Consider the following 23,262-nt stretch of genomic DNA (forward strand, 5'->3'; position numbering starts at 1 on the left):
TCTTCCAATCCAAGAACATGGTATATCTCTCCATCTGTTTGTATCATCTTTAATTTCGTTCATCAGTGTCTTATAGTTTTCTGCATACAGGTCTTTGGTCTCCCTAGGTAGGTTTATTCCTAGGTATTTTATTCTTGTTGTTGCAATGGTAAATGGGAGTGTTTCCTTAATTTCTCTTCAGATTTTTCATCATTAGTGCATAGGAATGCAAGAGATTTCTGTGCATTAATTTTGTATCCTGCTACTTTACCAAATTCATTGATTAGCTCTAGTAGTTTTCTGGTAGCATCTTTAGGATTCTCTATGTATAGTATCATGTCATCTGCAAACAGTGACAGTTTTACTTCTTCTTTTCCGATTTGGATTCCTTTTATTTCTTTTTCTTCTCTGATTGCTGTGGCTAGGACTTCCAAAACTATGTTGAATAATAGTGGTGAGAGTGGACATCCTTGTCTTGTTCCTGATCTTAGAGGAAATGCTTTCAGTTTTTCACCATTGAGAATGATGTTTGCTGTGTGTTTGTCATATATGGCCTTTATTATGTTGAGGTAGGTTCCCTCTATGCCCACTTTCTGGAGAGTTTTTATCATAAATGGGTGTTGAATTTTGTCAAAAGCTTTTTCTGCATCTATTGAGATGATCATATGGTTTTTCTTTTTCAATTTGTTAATATCATGTATCGCATTGATTGATTTGTATATATTGAAGAATCCTTGCATCCCTGGGATAAATCTCACTTGATTATGGTGTATGATCCTTTTAATGTGTTGTTAGATTCTGTGTGCTAGTATTTTGTTGAGGATTTTTGCATCTATATTCGTCAGTGATATTGGTCTGTAATTTTCTTTTTTTGTAGTATCTTTGTCTGGTTTTGGTATCAGGGTGATGGTGGCCTCATAGAATGAGTTTGGGAGTGTTCCTTACTCTGCAAATTTTTGGAAGCGTTTGAGAAGGATGGGTGTTAGTTCTTCTCTAAATGTTTGATAGAATTCACCTGTGAAGCCATCCGGTCCTGGGCTTTTGTTTGTTGGAAGATTTTTAATCACAGTTTCAATTTCATTACTTGTGATTGGTCTGTTCATATTTTTTATTTCTTCCTGGTTCAGTGTTGGAAGTTTATACCTTTCTAAGAATTTGTCCATTTCTTCCAGGTTGTCCATTTTATTGGCATAGAGTTGCTTGTAGTAGTCTCTTAGGATACTTTGTATTTCTGCAGTGTCAGTTGTTACTTCTCCTTTTTCATTTCTAAGTTTATTGATTTGAGTCCTCTCCCTCTTTTTCTTGATGAGTCTGTCTAAAGGTTTCTCAATTTGTTTATCTTCTCAAAGAACCAGCTTTTAGTTTTATTGATCTTTGCTATTGTTTTCTTTGTTTCTATTTCATTTATTTATTTATTTTTAAAAAAAAAATTTATTTATTTTTTGGCTGTGTGGGTCTTCGTTTCTTTGTGAGGGCTTTCTCCAGTTGTGGTGAGCAGGGGCCACTCCTAATCATGGTGAGCGGGCCTCTCACTGCCGTGGCCCCTCCTGTTGCGGAGCACAGGCTCCAGACACGCAGGCTCAGTAGTTGTGGCTCACAGGCCCAGCCGCTCCGTGGCACGTGGGATCCTCCCAGACCAGGGCTTGAACCCGTGTCCCCTGCATTGGCAGGCGGACTCTCAACCACCGTGCCACCAGGGAAGCCCTATTTCATTTATTTCTGCTCTGATCTTTATGATTTCTTTCCTTCTGCTAACTTTGGGTTTTTTTGTTCTTCTTTCTCTAGTAAGGTTAGATTGTTTATTTGAGATTTTTCTTGTTTTTTGAGGTAGCCTTGTATAGCTATAAACTTCCCTCTTAGAACTGCTTTTGCCACATCCCATAGGTTTTGGATTGTCGGGTTTTCATTGTCATTTGTCTCTAGGTATTTTTTGATTTTCTCTTTGAGTTTGTCAGTGATCTCTTGGTTACTTAGTAACGTATTGTTTAGCCTCCATGTGTTTGTGTTTTTTACATTTTTTTCCCTGTAATTGATTTCTAATCTCATAGCGTTGTGGTCAGAAAAGATGCTTGATATGATTTCAGTCTTCTTAAATTTACTGAGGCTTGATTTGTGACCCAAGATGTGATCTATCCTGGAGAATGTTCCGTGTGCACTTGAGAAGAAAGTGTAATCTGCTGTTTTGGGATGGAATGTCCTATAAATATCAATTAAATCTATCTGATCTATTATGTCATTTAAAGCTTGTGTTTCCTTATTAATTTTCTGTTTGGATGATCTGTCCATTGGTGTAAGTGAGGTGTTAAAGTCCCCCACTGTTACTGTGTTACTGTCGATTTCCTCTTTTATAGCTGTTAGCAGTTGCCTTATGTATTGAGGTGCTCCTATGTTGGGTGCATATAGATTTATTATTGTTATATCTTCTTCTTGGATTGATCCCTTGATCATTATGTAGTGTCCTTCCTTGTCTCTTGTAACATTCTTTATTTTAAAGTCTATTTTATCTGATATGAGTATTGCTACTCCAGCTTTCTTTTAATTTCCATTTGCATGGAATATCTTTTTCCATCCCCTCACTTTCAGTCTGTATGTGTTCCTAGGTCTGAAGTGGGTCTCTTGTAGACAGCATATATATGAGTCTTGTTTTTGTATCCATTCAGCAAGCCTGTGTCTTTTGGTTGGAGCATTTAATCCATTCACATTTAAGTAATTATCGATATGTATGTTCCTATTACCATTTTCTTAATTGTTTTGGGTTTGTTTTTGTAGGTCCTTTTCTTCTCTTGTGTTTCCCACTTAGAGAAGTTCCTTTAGCATTTGTTGTAGAGCTGGTTTGGTGGTGCTGAATTCTCTTAGCTTTTGCTTGTCTGTAAAGCTTTTGATTTCTCCATCGAATCTGAATGAGATGCTTGCCAGGTAGAGTAATCTTGGTTGTAGGTTCTTCCCTTTCATCACTTTAAGTATATCATGCCACTCCCTTCTGGCTTGTAGAGTTTCTGCTGAGAAATCAGCTGTTAACCTTATGGGAGTTCCCTTGTATGTTATTTTTCATTTTTCCCTTGCTGCTTTCAATAATTTTTCTTTGTCTTTAATTTTTGCCACTTTGATTACTATGTGTCTCGGCGTGTTTCTCCTTGGGTTTATCCTGTATGGGACTCGCTGTGCTTGCTGGACTTGGGTGGCTATTTCCTTTCCCGTGTTAGGGAAGTTTTTGACTATAATCTCTTCAAATATTTTCTCGTGTCCTTTCTCTCTCGTCTCCTTCTGGGACCCCTATAATGCGAATGTTGTTGCATTTAATGTTGTCCCAGAGGTCTCTTAGGCTGTCTTCATTTCTTTTCATTCTTTTTCTTTATTCTGTTCCACAGCAGTGAATTCTACCATTCTGTCTTCCAGGTCACTTATACGTTCTTCTGCCTCAGTTATTCTGCTATTGATTCCTTCTAGTGTATTTTTCATTTCAGTTATTGTATTGTTCATCTCTGTTCATTTGTTCTTTAATTCTTCTAGATCTTTGTTAAACATTTCTTGAATCTTCTCGATCTTTGCTTGCATTCTCTTTCTGAGGTCCTGGATCATCCTCACTATCATTATTCTGCCTTCTTTTTCTGGAAGGTTGCCTATCTCCACTTCATTTAGTTGTTTTTCTGGGGTTTTATCTTGTTCCTTCATGGGGTACATAGCCCTCTGCCTTTTCATCTTGTCTATCTTTCTGTGAATGTGGTTTTTGTTCCACAGGCTGCAGGATTGTAGTTCTTCTTGCTTCTGCTGTCTGCCCTCTGGTGGTTGAGGCTATCTAAGAGGCTTGTGCAAGTTTTCGACCAGTCCCCATCCTTAAGTCCTCCAACCCTCAGTCCTCTAACCCCAGTCACCTCATTAACTTATAAAACACTCATCACCCCAGGCATTCCAAGGGCCTTAGAAGCTCTGGTGTCAGGAACCAGGGTCAAAGACCAAATATTAGAACAAAAGATCCTCCTAGCACCCCATCACTTAAAATGCGTTTCAGGAGCTCTGTGTCAGGAACCAAGGCCAAGATCAAATATATATTTCTTATGGTGTCACAGATAGGAGGAATCACAAATGTGCAGTTATACAGTCACAAAATTGGAAAGATAGCATATGCTGAGTTGGAGGTGTCTCCTATCTGTAGTAAAGGAAAGGGGGTTATAAACATCTTACTAGAAATGTAAATTAAATATAATCATAAATTAAAAGTAACAATTTATATAGTCATTACCTGTTACTATTCACTTAAGATATGCAAAATATCATTGGTGTTTATTCTGAAGTCAATATTTTATAAAGACTTCCATGGATTTTCTGACTGTGGTATCCCTAACATTACATATTTTAAGTTTCTGAACCTGAACTTTGCTGTTGAGGTGGTTTTCAGCAACCAACTTGCCAAAGGTAATATTCTACACTTCATAAATATATCACATTTTGGGGAGACTTTAAAATTCATAAAGTGCCTCATAGTAGCTGGAGGAAGTAGGTGTGATGTTTTAGTTTTATAGCCGAGGAAACTGAGGCTTGTGTAGCAAACACTACAAGCAAGACTTGCCTTTTGCGTGCCGAGCCCTTCCTGCTAAGGGGTTGACAGTGTTTTAGGAGCCTGTTGAGGGCAGCCCTCGGGCTACTTCTTCTTGCCCTTGTACGTTTGCATCGAGCCCCACAGCCCAACTAGCTATTTACATTTTCAGACCTTGTTTAGAATTTGCTGCAGGGATTTAGAGACTTTCTCTGCAGTGACTGAACATCCAGTAAGATCAGCATTTGGGGGATTGTTGAACTTTACTAGAGGCCAGCACTGTTGTATGGAAATAGGATCTGAACCATATATTTAATTAATTTTCTAGTAGCCTCATTAAAAAGTTTTTCAAGTGGACTAATTTTAATAATATATATTTATTTCACTCAGTATGTCCAAAATATTAACAGTTTAACATGTAATCAATATGAACAATTAATGAGATATTTTACCTTCTCTTTTTTGGTACTGTGTCTTCACAAACTAGTGTGTATTTTATGCTTATAATGCAATTCATGTTGTACTAGCCACATTTCAAGTATCACTGGCCACAGATCTAGACCCAGGTGTGTCTCTTTGTTCCTCTTTTCATTCTCATCAATTTGTGACCCTGAGCTTTGCCTGCTCTTTCATGGGTTTTACTCTTTTCACCCCTGCTGCTTCCAACACAGCTTGTACTTACTGTGGCTTATTCTTGGGCTTGCTATGAATTGTGGTCTAAACTATTTTCTCTTCTAAACCCAATTACTATTTGTCAGTAAAGGGCTGATGTCCTGGTAGGAGGCCCTCAAGGAGACTGTTGTCTGAGAATTAGGCCTCTCTGGAGAATGTTTCCATTTCTCTTCTTTAAGTGGAGTCTGTTGAGATGAGTGTGGATTATTCCAGTTTGTATATTGAGAACAGTGGATTTTATTTTGAATTTTAGAAATGAGTGGGATCTGAGAGACAGAAAGAATGAGAATGAATGTTGTGCTTAATATATTGAGAAGTAAAATACCTGTTACAGATGATAGCTTTGTATTCACACATGTTCTTTAAAAAATGGATTGAATTTTAGAAGACAAAATATCTCATTTGCTATGCTGCTAGGTTAGTTCTATCTCTGCTAGATTAACTGCTTAAACATATTGTGTGTGTGTATGTGTGTGTGTAAAAATACACATGTGCATCTAATAAAAATAATTTCAGAGTAACTTTATTAAAATAATTTCTTTTCAACTTCTCATTGCAGAAGAATCTGGGCAGTGAACAAATATCCCAGTGCAGTTATTTAAAATTATAAAATTTAAAAATATAACCTTTCAGTATGTTGATCTACATTGGTATCCTTTATTTTTGCTAGAAACTGAGATGAAGATGCTCAAAATTTACCTGAAGAAGCCTATTAATATCAGAAACAAAGAAGTGATGAAAATAGAAATTCATTTTGAATTGCAATTCAACATAGCCCAAGCTTCCATTAAAGCTTTAGGAGATGAGAAACAGGTGGCATGTTTAATTCTTCTTGATTATTTATCAGTAAATATGTTTTAGTATGTTTTCATGTCTCTTACATTTCCATGTTAGGGTTTTTAAAATTGAGATATAATTGACATAAAACATATTAGTTTCAGGTGTAAATGATAATGATTCCATTTTTGTATATATTGTGAAAAAATCACCACAATGAGACTAGTTGACAACTATCACCATTGTTAGAAGTTTTTTTTGTGTGAGAACAAAAAAAATTTAGAGAATTTAGTCTCTTAGCAACTTTCAAATATGCAATATAGTATTAACTATAGTCACCATGTTGTACCTTACATCCCCATGACATATTCATTTTATAACAGGAATTTTGTACCTTTTGACCCCCTTCACCCATTTCACCTACCCTCAACCCCCTCCTCTGGAACCACCAATCTGCTCTCTGTATCTATGAGCTTGTTTTTGTTGTTGTTTTTAAGATTCCACATATAAGTGAGATCATATGGTATTTGTCTGTCTCTGTCTGACTTATTTCACTTTTCATAATGCCCCCGAGGTCCACCCATGTTGTTGCAAATGGCAGGATTTTCTTCTTTTTTATGGCTGAATAATATGCTGTTTTAAATATAGATAGATAGATACGCGCACATATATGTGAATCCAGCTAAATGTTTGTCAGTTTTGTTTATATTTTCAAATAACCAGCTCTTAGTTTCATCGATCTTTTCTCTTGTTTTTTTTAGTGTCTTTTGTTTATTTCCTTGTTTATTTCCATTCTGTTTTTCATTTTCTTCCTTCTACTAACTTTGGGTTCATTTATTTTTTTTTCTAGTTCCTTGAGGTGTAAAGATATGTTGTTTATTTGAGTTCTTTCTTTTCTTTATTATTATTATTGTTTTGGTCACTCTGCACAGCATGCAGGATCTTAGTTCCCCAACCAGGGATTGAACTTGTGCCCCCTGTATTGGAAGCGCAGAGTCTTAACCACTGGACCACCAGGGAAGTCCTTCTTTTCTTTTCTGATGTGGGCATTTATCACTATGAACTTCCCTCTTAGAACTGCTTTTGCTGCACCTCATAAGTTTTGGTATGTTGCATTTCCATTTTCATTTGCCAAAAGGTTTTTTTTTAATCTCTTTTTTGATTTCTTCATTGACCCATTGGTTTTTCAGAAGCGTGTTATTTAATCTCCATGTATTCGTGAATTTTCCAGTTTTCTTCTTGTAATTGATTTCTAGTTTCACACCACTGTAGTTGGTAAAGATGCTTGATATGATTTCAGTCTTCTTAAATTTATTAAGACTTGTTTTGTGACCTAATATATGATCTATCCTGGATTCCATATGTGCTTGAGAAGAATGTGTATTCTGTTGCTTTCCAGTAGAATGTTATGTATATGTCAAGTCCATTGGATCTAATGTGTCATTTAAGGCTGATGTTTCCATATTGATTTTCCATCTAAGTGATGTATCCATTGATGTAAGTGGGGTATTAAAGTCCCTTCCTATTATTGTATTGTTGTCTATGTCTCTTTAGGTCTGTTAATAATAAATTTTTAAAAGAATTACTGCTTTTGAAAATCATGTGATTTTTGGTTTGCATTTCAGGTGAGGCCTGACCAGACGAAAATCTCCTCAGACCTTTTTGGTGAATTTGAGAAAGAAGACACTGAGATTCCTAGCAGCCACGAAAGAGAGACAGGTATGTTGGGAAATAACAAAATTTCTTACCTGGATTCCGTAGAGAAGCAATGATAAAATATTACTTGAAAGAGGTCACTGAAAACCTGTGGTCATATAGGAATAATTAATGTGTTACTATACCTTTGGAGAAAGAAAAGTTGCTGATTAAACCTTGAATTATTTTCTCCACCTGATACAGTCTGTCTTGGGGTCAAATGGAAATGACAAAAGAGAAATTATGATGGGGTGGCAGGAGGCAAGTGTGTAGGGCCCTGTCTACCCACAAAGCTGGCCCTGCACAGGTTACATATCTCTTATGAGTTAGACCCAAGAGCAGTTTTCCAAGTTGTCCATAGCAGGTCCTAATTACCAGCTCTTACCAAAAGATGGTGATGTACTAGCAGTATGAATCTCATGAAGAGCATTTGGAGGGTGTATGCAGCATCGTGTACGGTTATTGTTACCATTCTTCATTGCTCTTTTCTTAATGTGTATAGACCAAGCAAAGGAATCTACCGAGCTGACAGAGTTAACCAGTGCTGAAGATAACCATTGCCTAACAACTCTCCCCTTAGATAACCAGTCTGAGCCTGCTGTGAGTACAGGGAACTGGGGACAAGATTCTGAACTGTATCCACCGGGATGCTGGCAGGTGGAAACTGATTCTCCGGCTTGTTGTCCATTTTCTCCTGGTCAACCATCTCTGTTTTCCCACTATCCCCTCCTTTCAATTACTTTTGTCTGCCGTGTTTATTTTTTCTCGACTTTCACTCATCTTGGCTCTCCCGCGGAATGTGTCACTTTGGCTGGCTTTGCCTCATTCCCTCATTTGGGATCTGGAGACTGAGTGTGGGGAAAGCAGCCTAATGTTTGGAATCAGACCTGGTTTACACTTACTGATTGTGGGAACTTGGGAAAATTACTTAACGTCATTGAGCCTGAGGCTTCTCATCTATAAAACAAAGGTAATAGCTGGTTTACAGTGTGGCCCTCTTAGGATTAAAAGCATAATATACATAAAGCACCTAACACACTGCTTGGCATATATTGGTGTTCAGTCCATTTTCTTATGTTTGATTACATGGACATGTTATACAGAAATGTGGTAGTGTTATGATTTTTTTAAAAACAAATACACCAAAGATTATTCCTCCAGATAGATTGTCTTTTTGGGAACTTGTACATATCTCCACAATTATGATGCTGTGGAAGACATTTTTGTAAGTCTTCCTTTCATGTTTCCCTTAGTAACTCTGAGACACTCTGTGATTGTCTTTGATGGTGGCAAATCTTCTGAGGGTGGATATTGATATTTACGGAACAGCCAACAGTCATTTGGAGCTAAATCTAATGAACAAAGAGCCTGATATCCTACTATTTAAATGCTTTTCTTTGGAATTGTAAAAAATTTCATAGACAACATAATTAAACTTAGGTATATATGTTTTTCCTGCAGCAAACAAATACAGCTGATAATTCACCTGAAAAATCGAAACTGGATGATACACAAAAAGGTTAGATTTTTTTTCTGTCCTAAGACTTGAATGGTATATTTAAATGTTTACTTGAGATGCTTAATAATTTTTGTTTTTCATTTTCATGCTTGGAAGTTACTTCAAAACTCGAGCATTCTTTAGATTTACAAGAACCATCAGCAAAAATGCAGGTTCCTAAATTAAATGATACATCTAGGTAGGTGATTTTCAAAACTCATAAACCATGTAGATTGTTGTTAATGTGACTCATTAATTACAATTCGACTGTCTAGGTTTTTCCCCCTTTTTTGCATCTGGCTGTGCTCCACACAAGGAGAGAGCATTGTGTGCAGTTTTCTGCAGAATGATTTGAGCAGGGCTGGAAAGTTCTCTTGATCTATGCGTCTCTACCATTATAGTCCCAATGTTTTCTTTGGTGATGTAGTTTTCTGTAGCAGAACACTGAATACCCCTCGCCAGAAAACATGTATTACTTGGCATTATTTTATTGCCACTTTCCATGTAGGCCTCTGAAGAATGGGTCATACATGTGATTTTTTTTTACAGCTTTATTGAGATATAACTGAAATAAAATAAAGCGTACATATTTGAAGTGTACAATTTGATGTATACTTTAACATCAAATTTTTGACACACCGTTTTTTTCCTAACATCTTTATTGGAGTATATTTGCTTTACAATGGTGTGTTAGTTTCTGCTGTATAACAAGGTGAATCAGCTGTATGTATACATATATCCCCATATCTCCTCCCTCTTGTGTCTCCCTCCCACCCTCCCTATCCCACCCCTCTAGGTGGTCACAAAGCACCGAGCTGGTCTCCCTGTGCTGTGCGGCTGCTTCCCACTAGCTATCTATTTTACATTTGGTAGTGTATATATGTCCATGCCACTCTCTCACTTCATCCCAGCTTACCCTTCCCCCTCCCCGTGTCCTCAGGTCCATTCTCTACGTCTGCATCTTTATTCCTGTCCTGCCCCTAGGTTCATCAGATTCCATATATATGTGTTAGCATACAGTATTTGTTTTTCTCTTTCTGACTTACTTCACTCTGTATGACAGACTCTAGGTCCATCCACCTCAGTACAAATAACTCAATTTCATTTCTTTTTATGGCTGAGTAATATTCCATTGTATATATGTGCCACATCTTCTTTATCCATTCATCTGTTGATGGACACTTAGGTTGCTTCCAGGTCCTGGCTTTTGTAAATAGTGCTGCAGTGAACATTGTGGTACATGTCTCTTTTTGAATTATGGTTTTCTCGGGGTATATGCCCAGTAGTGGGATTGCTGGGTTGTATGGTAGTTCTATTTTTAGTTTTTTAAGGAACCTCCATACTGTTCTCCGTAGTGGCTGTATCAATTTACATCCCCACCCACAGTGCAAGAGGGTTCCCTTTTCTCCACACCCTCTCCAGCATTTATTGTTTGTAGATTTTTTGATGATGGCCATTCTGACCAGTGTGAGGTGATACCTCATTGAAGTTTCGATTTGCATTTCTCTAATGATTAGTGATGTTGAGCATCATGTGTTTGTTGGCAATCTGTATATCTTCTTTGGAGAAATGTCTGTTTAGGTCTTCTGCCCATTTTTGGATTGGGTTGTTTGTTTTTTTGATATTGAGCTGCATGAGCTGCTTGTAAATTTTGGAGATTAATCCTTTGTCAGTTGCTTCATTTGCAAATATTTTCTCCCATTCTAAGGGTTGTCTTCTCATCTTGTTTATGGTTTCTTTTGCTGTGCAAAAGCTTTTAAGTTTCATTAGGTCCCATTTGTTTATTTTTGGTTTTATTTCCATTTCTCTAGGAGATGGGTCAAAACGGATCTTGCTGTGATTTATGTCAAAGAGTGTTCTGCCTATGTTTTCCTCTAAGAGTTTTATAGTGTCTGGCCTTATATTTAGGTCTTTAATCCATTTTGAGTTTATTTTTGTGTATGGTGTTAGGAAGTGTTCTAATTTCATTCTTTTGCATGTAGCTGTCCAGTTTTCCCAGCACCACTTATTGAAGAGGCTGTCTTTTCTCCATTGTATACTCTTGCCTCCTTTATTAAAAATAAGGTGCCCATACGTACGTGGGTTTATCTCTGGGCTTTCTGTCTTGTTCCATTGATTTATATTTCTGTTCTTGTGACAGTACCATACTGTCTTGATTACTGTAGCTTTGTAGTATAGTCTGAAGTCAGGGAGCCTTATTCCTCCAGCTCCATTTTTCTTTCTCAAGATTGTTTTGGCTATTCAGGGTCTTTTGTGTTTCCATACAAGTTGTGAAATTTTTTGTTCTAGTTCTGTGAAAAATGCCATTGGTAGTTTGATAGGGATTGCATTGAATCTGTAGATTGCTTTGGGTAGTATAGTCATTTTCACAGTGTTGATTCTTCCAATCCAAGAACATGGTATAGCTCTCCATCTGTTTGTATCATCTTTGATTTCTTTCATCAGTGTCTTATAGTTTTCTGCATACAGGTCTTTTGTTTCCTTAGGTAGGTCTGTTCCTAGGTATTTTATTCTTTTTGTTGCAATGGTAAATGGGAGTGTTTCCTTAATTTCTCTTTCAGATTTTTCATCATTAGTGCATAGGAATGCAAGAGATTTCTGTGCATTAATTTTGTATCCTGCTACTTTACCAGATTCATTGATTAGCTCTAGTAGTTTTCTGGTGGCATCTTTAGGATTCTCTATGTATAGTATCATGTCATCTGCAAACAGTGACAGCTTTACTTCCTCTTTTCTGATTTGGATTCCTTTCATTTCTTTTCCTTCTCTGATTGCTGTGGCTAAAACTTCCAAAACTGTGAATAATAGTGGTGAGAGTGGACAGCCTTGTCTTGTTCCTGATCTTAGAGGAAATGGTTTCAGTTTTTCACCATTGAGAACAATGTTGGCTGTGGGTTTTTCATATATGGCCTTTATTATCTTAAGGTAAGTTCCCTCTATGCCTACTAAATGGGTGTTGGATTTTGTCAAAAGCTTTTTTTGCATCTATTGAGATGATCATATGGTTTCTCTCCTTAATTTGTTAATATGGCTTATCACATTGATTGATTTGCGTATTTTGGAGAATCCTTGCATTCCTGGGATAAACCCCATTTGATCATGGTGTATGATCCTTTTAATGTGCTGTTGGATTCTGTTTGCTAGTATTTTGTTGAAGATTTTTGCATCTATGACATACAGTTTTTGACATATGTCTACACCCAAGAACCATCACCACAATCAAGATAAGGACCATATCTGTCATCTCCAAGAATTTCTTCCTGACCCTTTGAAATCCCTCCCTCCTGTCTTTCTGCATTCCCACCCCTTGGCAATTACTGATCTGCTTTCTGTCACTATAGATGAGTTTGTAGTTTTAAAAATCTTATTTAAATGGAACCAAACAGTAAGTACTTTTTTTCTAGCTTCTTTCATTCAGTGTAATTATTTTGAGATTCATCGTGTATCAACAGTTCATTCTTTTATATTATTGAGTAGTATGGAGAATAGTGGATCCATTGTATGGATATACCACATTTTGTTTATCCATTCTCCTGCGATGGACGTTTGAGTTTCCAGTTTTTTGTTGTTACAAGTAAAGCCCTCAGGATTCATGTGTAAGTCTTTGTATGGAGATGTGTTTTCTTTTCTCTTGGGTAAATATATAGGAAATGGGATAGCTGGATCATAATTGGTATATGTTTAACTTTTTTAAAAAGTGCCAAAATGTTTTCCACAGTCTTTGCAGCATTTTACATTCCCACCAGCAGTCTTTGAGGGTTCTATTTGATTTTTTTTTTCTTTTTGGCTGCAACATGCAGCATGTGGGATCTTAGTTCCCCAACGAGGGATCGAACCCACACCCCCCTGCATTGGAAGTGCAGAGTCTTAACCACTGGACTGCCAGGGAAGTCCCAATCTTTGAGGGTTCTAGTTGCTAGACATTCTTGTCAATAGGTTCAGTAATACAATTTCATTGATGGATGGACTGATGAATGAATGAACAGATCCAATACTGATGTGGGCTATTTCTTCATTCCTCTGCCAGAACCGCACAATCCCCCAAAGGGTCCTCAGTGTGTTATAATTTCCTTTATTTACTTCATTAATTTTTATATGTTATTGTGGCTCCACCTCCCCAATACCATTCTTCTTCTTTGAGTTACTAGATATCTTTCCTATTGTTTTTCTGTGTCAGCCTATATTGGTTTTGGGCTTTAAGGGTTTACAATTTATATATGAACAGTGCTATTTCTCCTTTCATGATGCTGGTTTAAAGCACTCTGTCACACTGTGAAATTTGTTCTTTCTTGACCTTAAAAAATGGGAGTTCTAAGCCAGGAATAGAGCCTACATTTCTGTCAGGCCATGAGCCAGGAAATAAAATGTAGTGTTTTTATACCATCGCTATGGCTAGCCATTCATTGTTCAAGGATCTCTTTCAACTAGAAGAGGGTAGAAACCTGCCCTACCCCTACACTTCCTTCCCATCACACTTTTTTGTCCAGGCATCCAGAGTCTCATTCTTTAAGATCCTTGGAGCAATCCAGGTTTCTTCCGACTTCACCTCTTCCTCTCACGTCTGCCCCAGAAGGAGTGGGGCACTGGCAGGGGCTTCCAGCGTGGTTTGGAAGTGTGCTGCTGTAAGGCAACCCTGCCAGGGCCGTGCCTTCTCAGCAACCTGCTGCCACTCTCTGTGCCTGTCTGATCCTCCATTCAGCCGTGAGAGAATTCTTCAGTCCCACTGGAATCTGAGAATCCTTTTTCTCGTTCTGAGAGGCGTGGAACATTGTTGCTGTTACTCCTAGAAGTCCAGATTCGGCTTTGGGAAAGGGCTGCGTGCTTGGTCCTACGGAATATTTCCACATAGAGCAGAAGGGTAGGTCTTGGACTTACGGAGGGTACATAATTCCCCTAGAGCATCTAGCAGTAACACCACAGACTCTGAGTTAAAGATTCCTGACTGGAGTAATCTGTTCATCTCTGGGTCTCTGTTTTTTTGTTCTGCAAAAGAGTACTTCAATTAAAAGGGACGTTCAGATGCCATTATTGCAAAGAAGTCTTGGGTACTGCTCAGAGCTTTTTAGCTCTTTCATGTTGGAATAAAACAGCACCTGCAACTGCTTATAAATTCAGACTGAAACCGCAAAACGCATTTCGGGACTCAGTAGAGCATAGGTTCTTCTGTCTCAGCACAGAAAGAATTCAGCAAGAGGCAGAGTGACAGGTAAAGAAAGAGTTTATTAGTATAGGAGGCTTGTGAGGGGTACAAGAGGTACAAGCAAGAGGGCTCTGCCCCTAGCACTTAATGGGTTACATTTTTATAAACAAAGGAAAAGTGGGGAGGGGGGAGAAACCCACTTTCTTCCTCATTCTTGAGTAGACATCAAGCTTCCCTCATCACCTCCTCCTCCATGTCGGGCAGGGAAGTTTTCTTGTCCCTAGTGGTCAAACCAGGATGGTCATGGTGCTATTCAAATCAGCAGAAGGATGACAATGTATGCTAAAATATGGTAAGTCATCTCAGGTTTCAGTATAATGAGGGTCTTCTACTTTGGAATGTCACCTTTCCCTTATATTTTTGTTTTTAGTATGTGCAGAGGACCATGTCCTAGGGATCATTAACTTACTGACCTCAACCAGCAGGACACAGACATCATTGACTTGATGTATATTTTTGTTGTTAGTTTCGTTGTTAAGCAAGCCTGCTTTGTTTCATGATTTTCCGATTGCTTTCTTGAGTGATCATTAACTTACAGTGGTCTCCCAAAGCTCCCTGAAGTTCCCTGTCTATCTATAATCCCCTAGTGGGATTTTTAACTAGCTATATGATTATCCCAATCAAGACTATATCCCAATCAAGACTGTATCCCAATCAAGACTATACACACACAAACTACCAGTGTAAGACTAACTTTTAAAAAATTGTGATAAAATAGGCATAATGTAAAATTTACCATCTTAACCATTTTCAAGTGTACCATTCAGTGGCATTAAGTACCTTCACGTTGTTGTACAGCCATCACCATCATCCATCTCCTGAGCTTTTTCATCTTCATCTTTCTGAAACTCAGTTCCCATTAAACAACTCCCCTTTAACAAAATTGAAGGATATAAGATTAACGTAAAAAAATCAAGTTTCTTTCTATATGGTAGCAAATAGAAAGACTTGTCTTTTGGTTTTTTGATAATAGCAAACTATGTATCTGATAAGGGGTAAATATCCAAAGTATAATATATAAGGAACTCCTACAATTCAATAGCAAAAAAAAAAAAAAACCACCTGATTAAATAAAATGGGGAAAGGACTTGAATAGACATTTCTCCAAAGAAGATATACAAATGGCCAATAAGTATATGAGAAGATGCTCACCATCACTAATCATCAAGAAAAGCTTGCCTTTTTAGCACCCAGTTGATTCTAAGGCAGAGCCAGGCAGGAAACACTGCTCTGTAGCATTGTCAACTCACTGCTTACTTGCTCATGTTACCCTGCCAGCCTCTTCTTTGTATGCCTGACAGAGAAGGGCTCAACAAAGGTTTGTTTTGTGTTAAATAGCAGTTGTTGGCAGGCAGAAGATGTATGGAAATGGATTGCAAGATAAAAAGTTTGTCTCAGAATGGGGTACTTCCCATGAGTTGGGCTCACAATCAAAGGACGTGTGAAGGGGAAAAAAAAGTGCTGTGAAGTTGGGAAAGGAGAAGATGTTGGTGAAACAGTTCCATTAATTCAATGTATTTTGCTTTTAGGGAAGATTCTGCTTTTGAGGGTGACAGAAAGCAAGAAACAAGGATGTCGGTAATGGAATCACTTTCATTGTTTTGGGGCAATCCTTCCCATGTTTTAGTTATTTGCATACCATCTTCAAACTTTACCATTGCTCTGCTCTCTGTTTCTCAGTTAAATTTATCTTAAGCTTGTTTTATTTATTTACTTATTTTTTCTTTCCTCACTTTAATTTTTATTTTTTTAATAGATCTTTATTGGAGTATAATTGCTTCACAATACTGTGTTAGTTTCTGTTGTACACCAAAGTGAATCAGCCATATGCATAAAGCATTTCACTTTGAAATGGAAAGTCAGCATTAGTTGTAACAAATAGTTGGTAAGCCCCCAAGTAAGTATGATGGAGAATAACAAAGTTATATCGAATTGTACTTTTCCTTGTATTAGGCCTTGAGCCAAAAGTCTGTTCTTGCTTTGTTAAAAAAAAAAAAAAAGATTATGAAGAAGAAGAGAAATATTAAAGACCTACTAGCTGCTGAGATTTACTCTGAATAGAATCAGAAGTGTTAATGAATTGAAAAGAAATTTTTGGCTCTGAGTCAGTGATGTGGTTTTGTTCCTGTGTGCGCCCGTTTCCATCTCTCCATTGTTGTTCTTGCTTTGGGAAGCAGAGTGCTTTAAGTCTATTGTCAGTACGTTAAAAAAAAAAAATCTCTGTATGAACAGTAAATGAAATTATTTTTTCTAAAATAAGAGGTCATGGGCTTCAAACAAACAAGTTAAGGCTCTTTCTGACTTTCTTTTCGCGGTGGTTCTCAGTCCTATGGGTTAGTGTTTTGAAGTTAGTGTTGGGCCAATAATCAGGTGCATCAGCTTTTGGAAAGTTACCTACCATCTCTACAGCTAACAAGTATTTGATTAGAGAGGATTGTGTCATCTTTTACTACAGCAGCTTGGTGGAGAACTGACTAATGAAATAATCATCCTCTTTTTCTCCCTTCTTACTTCTGTGTCCTTTTATTATGTAAGAAAGCCCAGTCTCCTAGAAGAAGGAGTTACTTCTCTGTTGTCTAACTTCATAGTCATATGTTTAATTGCACATAAATGGTACTAACGTCCTTTTAATAGTTCTCATTTATCACCTGTGTTTGTAAAAGGTTAATTATAGGAAACACCTCTTCTCGGAGAGTAATGAAGATTCAAATACTAGTGCCAGTGAACTGTCTTGGACCAGTAACCAAAAAAGGAAATCCCTAAAGTCATATCCTAGTAGAAAAAAGATAAAAACCAGAAGTAACATAAGAAGTAAGTTTGGTGTGTGTTTTCTTTCCAGTCACTTTTCAAATAAATTATCAGGTATTAATTTTTCAATACGTGATGGAAGCAGCGGGTACCAAAGAGATATATGATCATGTGGCCCTCCTTCCCTGGTAGACTGGAAAGGGAAAATGTACATATGTAAAACACTATGAAAGAATATGGAATTGACCAATAATTGTTAAATTTGAGACGTAGATAAATGGAGTAAGGAGTTCAGATAAGAGGAATCTGACGTAACCTGAAATCATCAGGGAAAGCTTCAAGGAAGAGCTGGGTGGGACCTCAGCTAATGCTTGGGAGAAGAATAGGACTTGAAGAGGTGTGGAGAAGGGGAAGCATTCTAATTAGGTAAAACGAGAAAGATGTGAGAACAGCATTCAGGAACAGGATCTGGAGCAGAGAATTCATGCTGGATAGTGAGGAACAAAGTTAAATAATTAGATCATAAGAGCTAGACATTTCAGCAAGCTGTGGGAGGTGGGAATTGCTTCTAGTGTGTATTTTGGTATTTCTGATAAGTAAACTTACCCATTGTACTCATATTCCCTTTCATTCTAGCCTTGCCACCTTTCCCTCTCAGCGGTGGCAGTGACCTTGAGAAAGACCAAGTAAGTAAATTTTTTCTGGCCTGCCGTGTGCCCTTATGGTGTAAGCTTGAAACAAATTGATCTCTTTAAACCACCTTTATTTCTCAAAAAACTCCTTTCTGAAATATGAGAATAATAAACCAGTGGTTTACTAGTATGTAAACCACTTTCAATAGAAACTTCAAGGACTTCTAAACATTTTATATGAATCTTGGGTAAAAATTTAGGATCTTTTTTCATTGGTTGCAAATTTGTTGCAAGATGTTTATTATGAACTAAGCTTGAAATCTGGGCTCTTCTGATTTCCTGCAAATGTATGCTTTTTTGAATTTATATTTTAAAATAAATTTCTTGGTTTAATTCTTCCGTTAGTTCTCAGTTTGTTGACATGTTACTCCCAAAGATTTTAATGATTTAAACGTTTAAGTCTTTATTTTGCAAGCAGTTGAAATGCCTTCAGCCATTTCAAATATTGAATAAGCCCTGAAAGTTTCTTAATTCCTCTCAGTTATCCTTGTTTTATATCAAAGTAGTTAAGAACATGGACACGAGTGTCCTCCGGGCCAATTCAGAGCTTAATTTATCATGCTTTTAGCTGAATTACCTCTCTAAGCAGTTGGCTTTTGTTCTTTGTCAAATGAAATTAGATAGATAGTATATATAGTATAGTGTGTATATGTATACTGTATATATGATATTTTATATAAAATATGTAACATAATATATATAATCATGTATATATGATATGTATTATATATAATTGTGCACATATATTTTATATGTACAAACTATACACTTATATATAAAAATACATATATGTACATATTACATGCATGTAATACATATATACATATCTAATATATGTACATATATAATACATATATGTACATATATTTTATATATGTGTATCTACACACACACACACACACACACACACACACACACACTGCAGAATATAGTGCGAAGTGTTTAAGAGTTTTCTAAGGGCAGCTGCTGGCATTCTGAGGGCGTCAGCAGTACCCCGCTTGCCTGTACAGAAATAGAATGTTGTTAGGGCTCTAATAGTAGCTCGTCATCTGCCCTCCCTGCCCGACCTGCCTTCTGCCATCAGCCTGGGGGCGCGGGGTGCTGCCCTCTATGAGGCTAAGGGACACTCATGTTCTGAGGTGACAGAGCTGATAGCTCAAACCTGTGAGCCAGAGCAAGTACCTAAATATTTGTTGAATAGTTCAACCTGAGATAAGGAGTTACCAGTTAGAAATAGGCCAAAAGAACAGTTTTTAGCAATATACAGCTTTTTAAAAAAAAATAGGTACCAAAGAAGAAAGAGGAAAGCTTTGAGAAGCCATAAATTTAAGGTGTGCAACTGACAAGAAGTCTATGCTGATTTTCAGTGAGGGCATTGCTGACTTTATACAGACATTGGGATCTAGAACTCAGTTCTCTGTGCTGAAGTTTAAGAGAATAACTTAGAAGCAGGGGTTGGTACACCTTTTCTGTGAAGGGCCAGATACTGAATATTTTAGTCTTTTCGGGCATATGGTTTCTGTGGCAGCCATTCAACTCTGCCATTGTAGCGTGAAGGCAGCCATGGACAGTACTCAGATGAGTGGATATGATATGGTTTGCTGGCTCCTGAATTAGAGCAGTGGTTCTCAGACTTCAGTGACCAGAATGGCCAGGATGGCTTGCGGAAATGCAGATTGCTGGGTCCCGTCTGCAGAGTTTCTGATTGAGTACATTGTCATTGGGGCTTGAGAATTTGCTTTTCTGTCAAGTTCTAGGTGTTGCCGAGCCTGTGGTTTGGGACCACACTTTGAGAACTTTGACTTAGAGCCATCAATTGATGCCTGACCGAATGTGCTTCCAACCCTGCGATCTTATGGTCTTACTGTTCTTTTCAAATGGAGCATATCCAATACTTAATCATTTAAAAAGGATGTTGGAAGTGTCTTGGAATGTTTTGATAACATTCCCAACCACTCAAAACAAGTTAACACTTTATAAAAAATATTCTATTTTAGGCTAAAACTCTAACACCATTACAGAAAGATACCTCCGGGCAAAATAATGTCACACCTCCAAAAATTTCTGGAACGGAATTTCAGAGTAGTTCTGCCTTTTTAACTCCTGAAGATTCTGCCCAGAAGATAGGTATGTGATTTTCTGTCAATCTACATAGAAAAAATTATATTTTGGGAAAGGTAGTTTGAAAAAGCAAAATGTATTTCTTTTAATATCTGTTGAAGAAAGTGTGAAAGTATGATTGATCTTCTCTTTTATGCCCTCATTAACAAAAGACAGAGGACATTGTTTTAATTCCGTTTTAACGTTTGAGATCAGCTTGTGCATAAGAATTGCTGGTATTCTTCCTCTTTAAAAATAGCAGGAAGCTCAAATGATGATTTATTGCAGGGGTTGGTAAACTTTTTCTGTAGAGGACCAGAGTAACTACTTTTTGCTTTTTGGCCCCTAGAGTTTCTGTTGCATCTATTCAGCTCTGCCTTTGTAGCTCCAAATGAGCCACAGACAAGATGTAAACCAATGGGCATGGCTGTGTTTCCATAAAACTTTATTTATAAAACCAGGTGGCAGACTGGATTTGGCCTGAGGGGCCAGAGTGTGCCACCCCTTGACCTGTAAGGTTTATCTCAGCCCCCACTGTATTTTATTAAAACAATTCACATCTTTTAAATTGGTAAGAGTAGGGATTTTGTTTTCTTCACCTCTGTCATTTCAGAGCATAGCACATTGGCAGGCACATAATGGCATCAGCAAGCACACGACTGCCAGCCTCTTAGTTTGGCTGCCACTGGAAGAAAATAAGTAGGGAAACGAAAATAGGAGAGAGGAAAATATAGCAGGAGAGAGGGAAATATAGTGGGAGAGAGGGAAATATAGCGGGAGAGAGGGAAATATAGCGGGAGAGAGGAAGAGGAGTAAGGGAATGCATCTAAGAGAGGAAAGAGAAGGACCACGTTGAGGTGGTAGAATCCTTGCTGTGTATTTGGGGCCAGATGGGCAGCTACTAAAGGTGCTGACCTAGTAGGTTACTGGCTATTCATTTTATCTACAGACCTGTAACCCCTAATACCCATGCATGCCCTGCAAGATACAAAGTGGTTTTTGGTTTGGGTTTCGGGTTCTTTTTTTTTTTTTTTTTTTTTTAGAACTGTGTCCCTTTTGCAGGGGGTGGGGCAGGGGATGTTGAAATTTAATTTATAGACTGATAGTGAAATGTTATTGCCTCAATTGCCTCTCAGTGTGTTTATTCCCTTAAAAGTATTCATTCTCTCTAATACTCAGAACTTCAAAGTCCCCACCCACTGAGCGATCTCTCTTCCTTGGAGCCCTCAGATGTTGAAGAAAATGTATCTGAGGTATTGTACTATTTAATTGTTGGTTATTCATCTGGTTTTCCAGAATTAATATTATATTTGCTTAATGTACTAGCTTATTCCTTCTTAAGGGATAATGTAGCACCATGTGTTTCTTATTTTGACACGAATACATGTATTTGTGGCCTTTTTTTTTTTTTTAAGACTGTGACCCAAGAGTCATTGATGAAAAGTACTAGCTTGAAGCATAAACTGCAAAACTTGGAAGACAGAGGTGAGAGAATTCTAAACTTTTTTTTGCAGAATAAAGCAAAAGTAGTCTGATTTTGGCAGACTGGGTTGTTATTCAAATTGAGGCAGATACAATCACTATACAGAGTGACAGTTGCCAGGCCTTGGAGAGGGCAATGTCATCTGCTTACCAGCTCCAAGTGTGCCTGAAGGTCAAGGGGAGGAGCAGAGGTTGTCACTCAGGAACAAGCACGTCTGTGTCAAGAAGCATATGGCCTGGGACCCAGGTCCCATCAACCAGCATGCTTCTTCTCCCACCCCACGGAAGGCAGTCCCCTACTATTATAGTGTTGTTGCTTTCTCCCTTTAGATCTGTTAGTATTTGCTTAAAATGTTTAGGTGCTGTGATATTGGGTGCATATATATTTACAATTGTTACATTCTCTTGATGGAGTGACCCATTTATCATTATGTAATGAACTTCTTTGTCTCTTGTTAAATATTTTGACTTTAAAGTCTATTTTGACTGATATAAGCATAGCTATTCCTGCTTTCTTTTGATTTCCACTTGCATGGAATATCTTTTTCCATTCTTTCACTTTGAGCCTATGTGCGTCCTTAAAGCTGAGTTGAGTCTCCAGTAGGCAGCATATAGTTGGGTCATATTTTATCCATTTAGCCACTCTGTGCCATTTGATTGGAGAATTTAATCCATTTACATTTCTTTTCTTTTTTTTAAATTAATTTTCATTGGAGTATGGTTGCTTTGTAATGTTGTGTTAGCTTCCACTCTCCGTTTACATTTAAAGTAATCATTGATTTGTAAGGACTTACTAATGCCTTTGTATTAATTGTTTTCTGGCTGTTTTGTAGTTTCTTTTAATTTCTTCCTCTCTTGCTGTTTTCTTTTGTGGTTGATGATTTTCTATAGTGGTATGCCTTGATTCCCTTTTCTTTATTTTTTTATGTATCTACTATAGATTTCTGCTTTGTGGTTACCATGAGGCTTACATAAAACATTTTCGAGATATAGTTTAAGCTGATAACTTCTTTTTTTTTTTTTTTTTTTTTTTTAATTTTATAGCTACTTTATTTATTTATTTATTCTTTATTTTTGGCTGTGTTGGGTCTTCAGTTCGTGCGAGGGCTTTCTCTAGTTGCGGCAAGCGGGGGCCACTCTTCATTGCGGTGCGGGGACCGCTCTTCATCGCGGTGCGCGGGCCTTTCACTATCGCGGCCCCTCCCGTTGCGGGGCACAGGCTCCAGACGCGCAGGCTCAGCAGCTGTGGCTCACGGGCCCAGCTGCTCCGTGGCATGTGGGATCTTCCCAGACCAGGGCTCGAACCCGTGTCCCCTGCATTAGCAGGCAGATTCTCAACCACTGCGCCACCAGGGAAGCCCTAAGCTGATAACTTCTATTGCATACAAAACTACCGTTTTTCTCTCCCCACCCACATTTTATGTTTTAGATGTTATAATTTATCTCTTTTTATATTGTATATCTATTAGAAATTATAGCTATAATTATTTTAAATATTTTCACCCTTTGACCTTTATTCTAGAGTTCATTAACACACCACTGTATTACAATATTACAGTATTCCAAATTTGAATATATACTTTACCAGTGTGTTTTATATTTTTTAATATATTTTCATGTTACTAATTAGCATTTTTTATTTCTTTTGACAAACTGCTTTCCACACTATTTGTAAGGCAGGTCTAGTGGTGATGACTCCCTAAGCTTTTATTTTTCTGGGAAAGTTTTAATCTTTCCTTCATTTATGAAGGACAACTTTGCCAGGTAAAGTATTGTTGGTTGGCAGTTTTTTCTTTCAGCACTTTATATGTATACATTATCCCACTCTTTTTTGGCCTGTAAGGTTTCTGCAGAGAAATCTGCTAATAGCGTTATGGGTGTCCCC

General features: G+C 37.6%; 1 protein-coding gene and 1 long non-coding RNA gene across 2 annotated transcripts in view; one reads left to right on the forward strand and one right to left on the reverse strand.

Annotated features, from left to right (window-relative positions):
* SYCP2L (synaptonemal complex protein 2 like) overlaps nt 1–23,262 on the forward strand; it is a 67,942-nt gene that overhangs the window by 25,304 nt on the left and 19,376 nt on the right. The window contains exons 15-24 of the mRNA XM_059937764.1: nt 5,856–5,998; nt 7,588–7,681; nt 8,160–8,314; nt 14,090–14,102; nt 16,309–16,322; nt 17,019–17,166; nt 17,740–17,789; nt 19,793–19,922; nt 21,075–21,148; nt 21,311–21,380. Coding sequence (XP_059793747.1) covers nt 5,856–5,998; nt 7,588–7,681; nt 8,160–8,314; nt 14,090–14,102; nt 16,309–16,322; nt 17,019–17,166; nt 17,740–17,789; nt 19,793–19,922; nt 21,075–21,148; nt 21,311–21,380 — 891 coding nt within the window. The remainder of the gene's footprint in view (nt 1–5,855; nt 5,999–7,587; nt 7,682–8,159; nt 8,315–14,089; nt 14,103–16,308; nt 16,323–17,018; nt 17,167–17,739; nt 17,790–19,792; nt 19,923–21,074; nt 21,149–21,310; nt 21,381–23,262) is intronic.
* LOC132375395 (uncharacterized) lies at nt 14,379–15,612 on the reverse strand. The gene is made up of 3 exons (XR_009505996.1): nt 15,508–15,612; nt 15,136–15,227; nt 14,379–14,575 (listed from the first exon to the last, which is right to left on the reverse strand). It is a non-coding gene; the product is annotated as an uncharacterized LOC132375395 (long non-coding RNA).

This window comes from Balaenoptera ricei, chromosome 11 (assembly GCF_028023285.1).
Source record: "Balaenoptera ricei isolate mBalRic1 chromosome 11, mBalRic1.hap2, whole genome shotgun sequence".
In the NCBI taxonomy this organism is placed as follows: domain Eukaryota; kingdom Metazoa; phylum Chordata; class Mammalia; order Artiodactyla; family Balaenopteridae; genus Balaenoptera; species Balaenoptera ricei.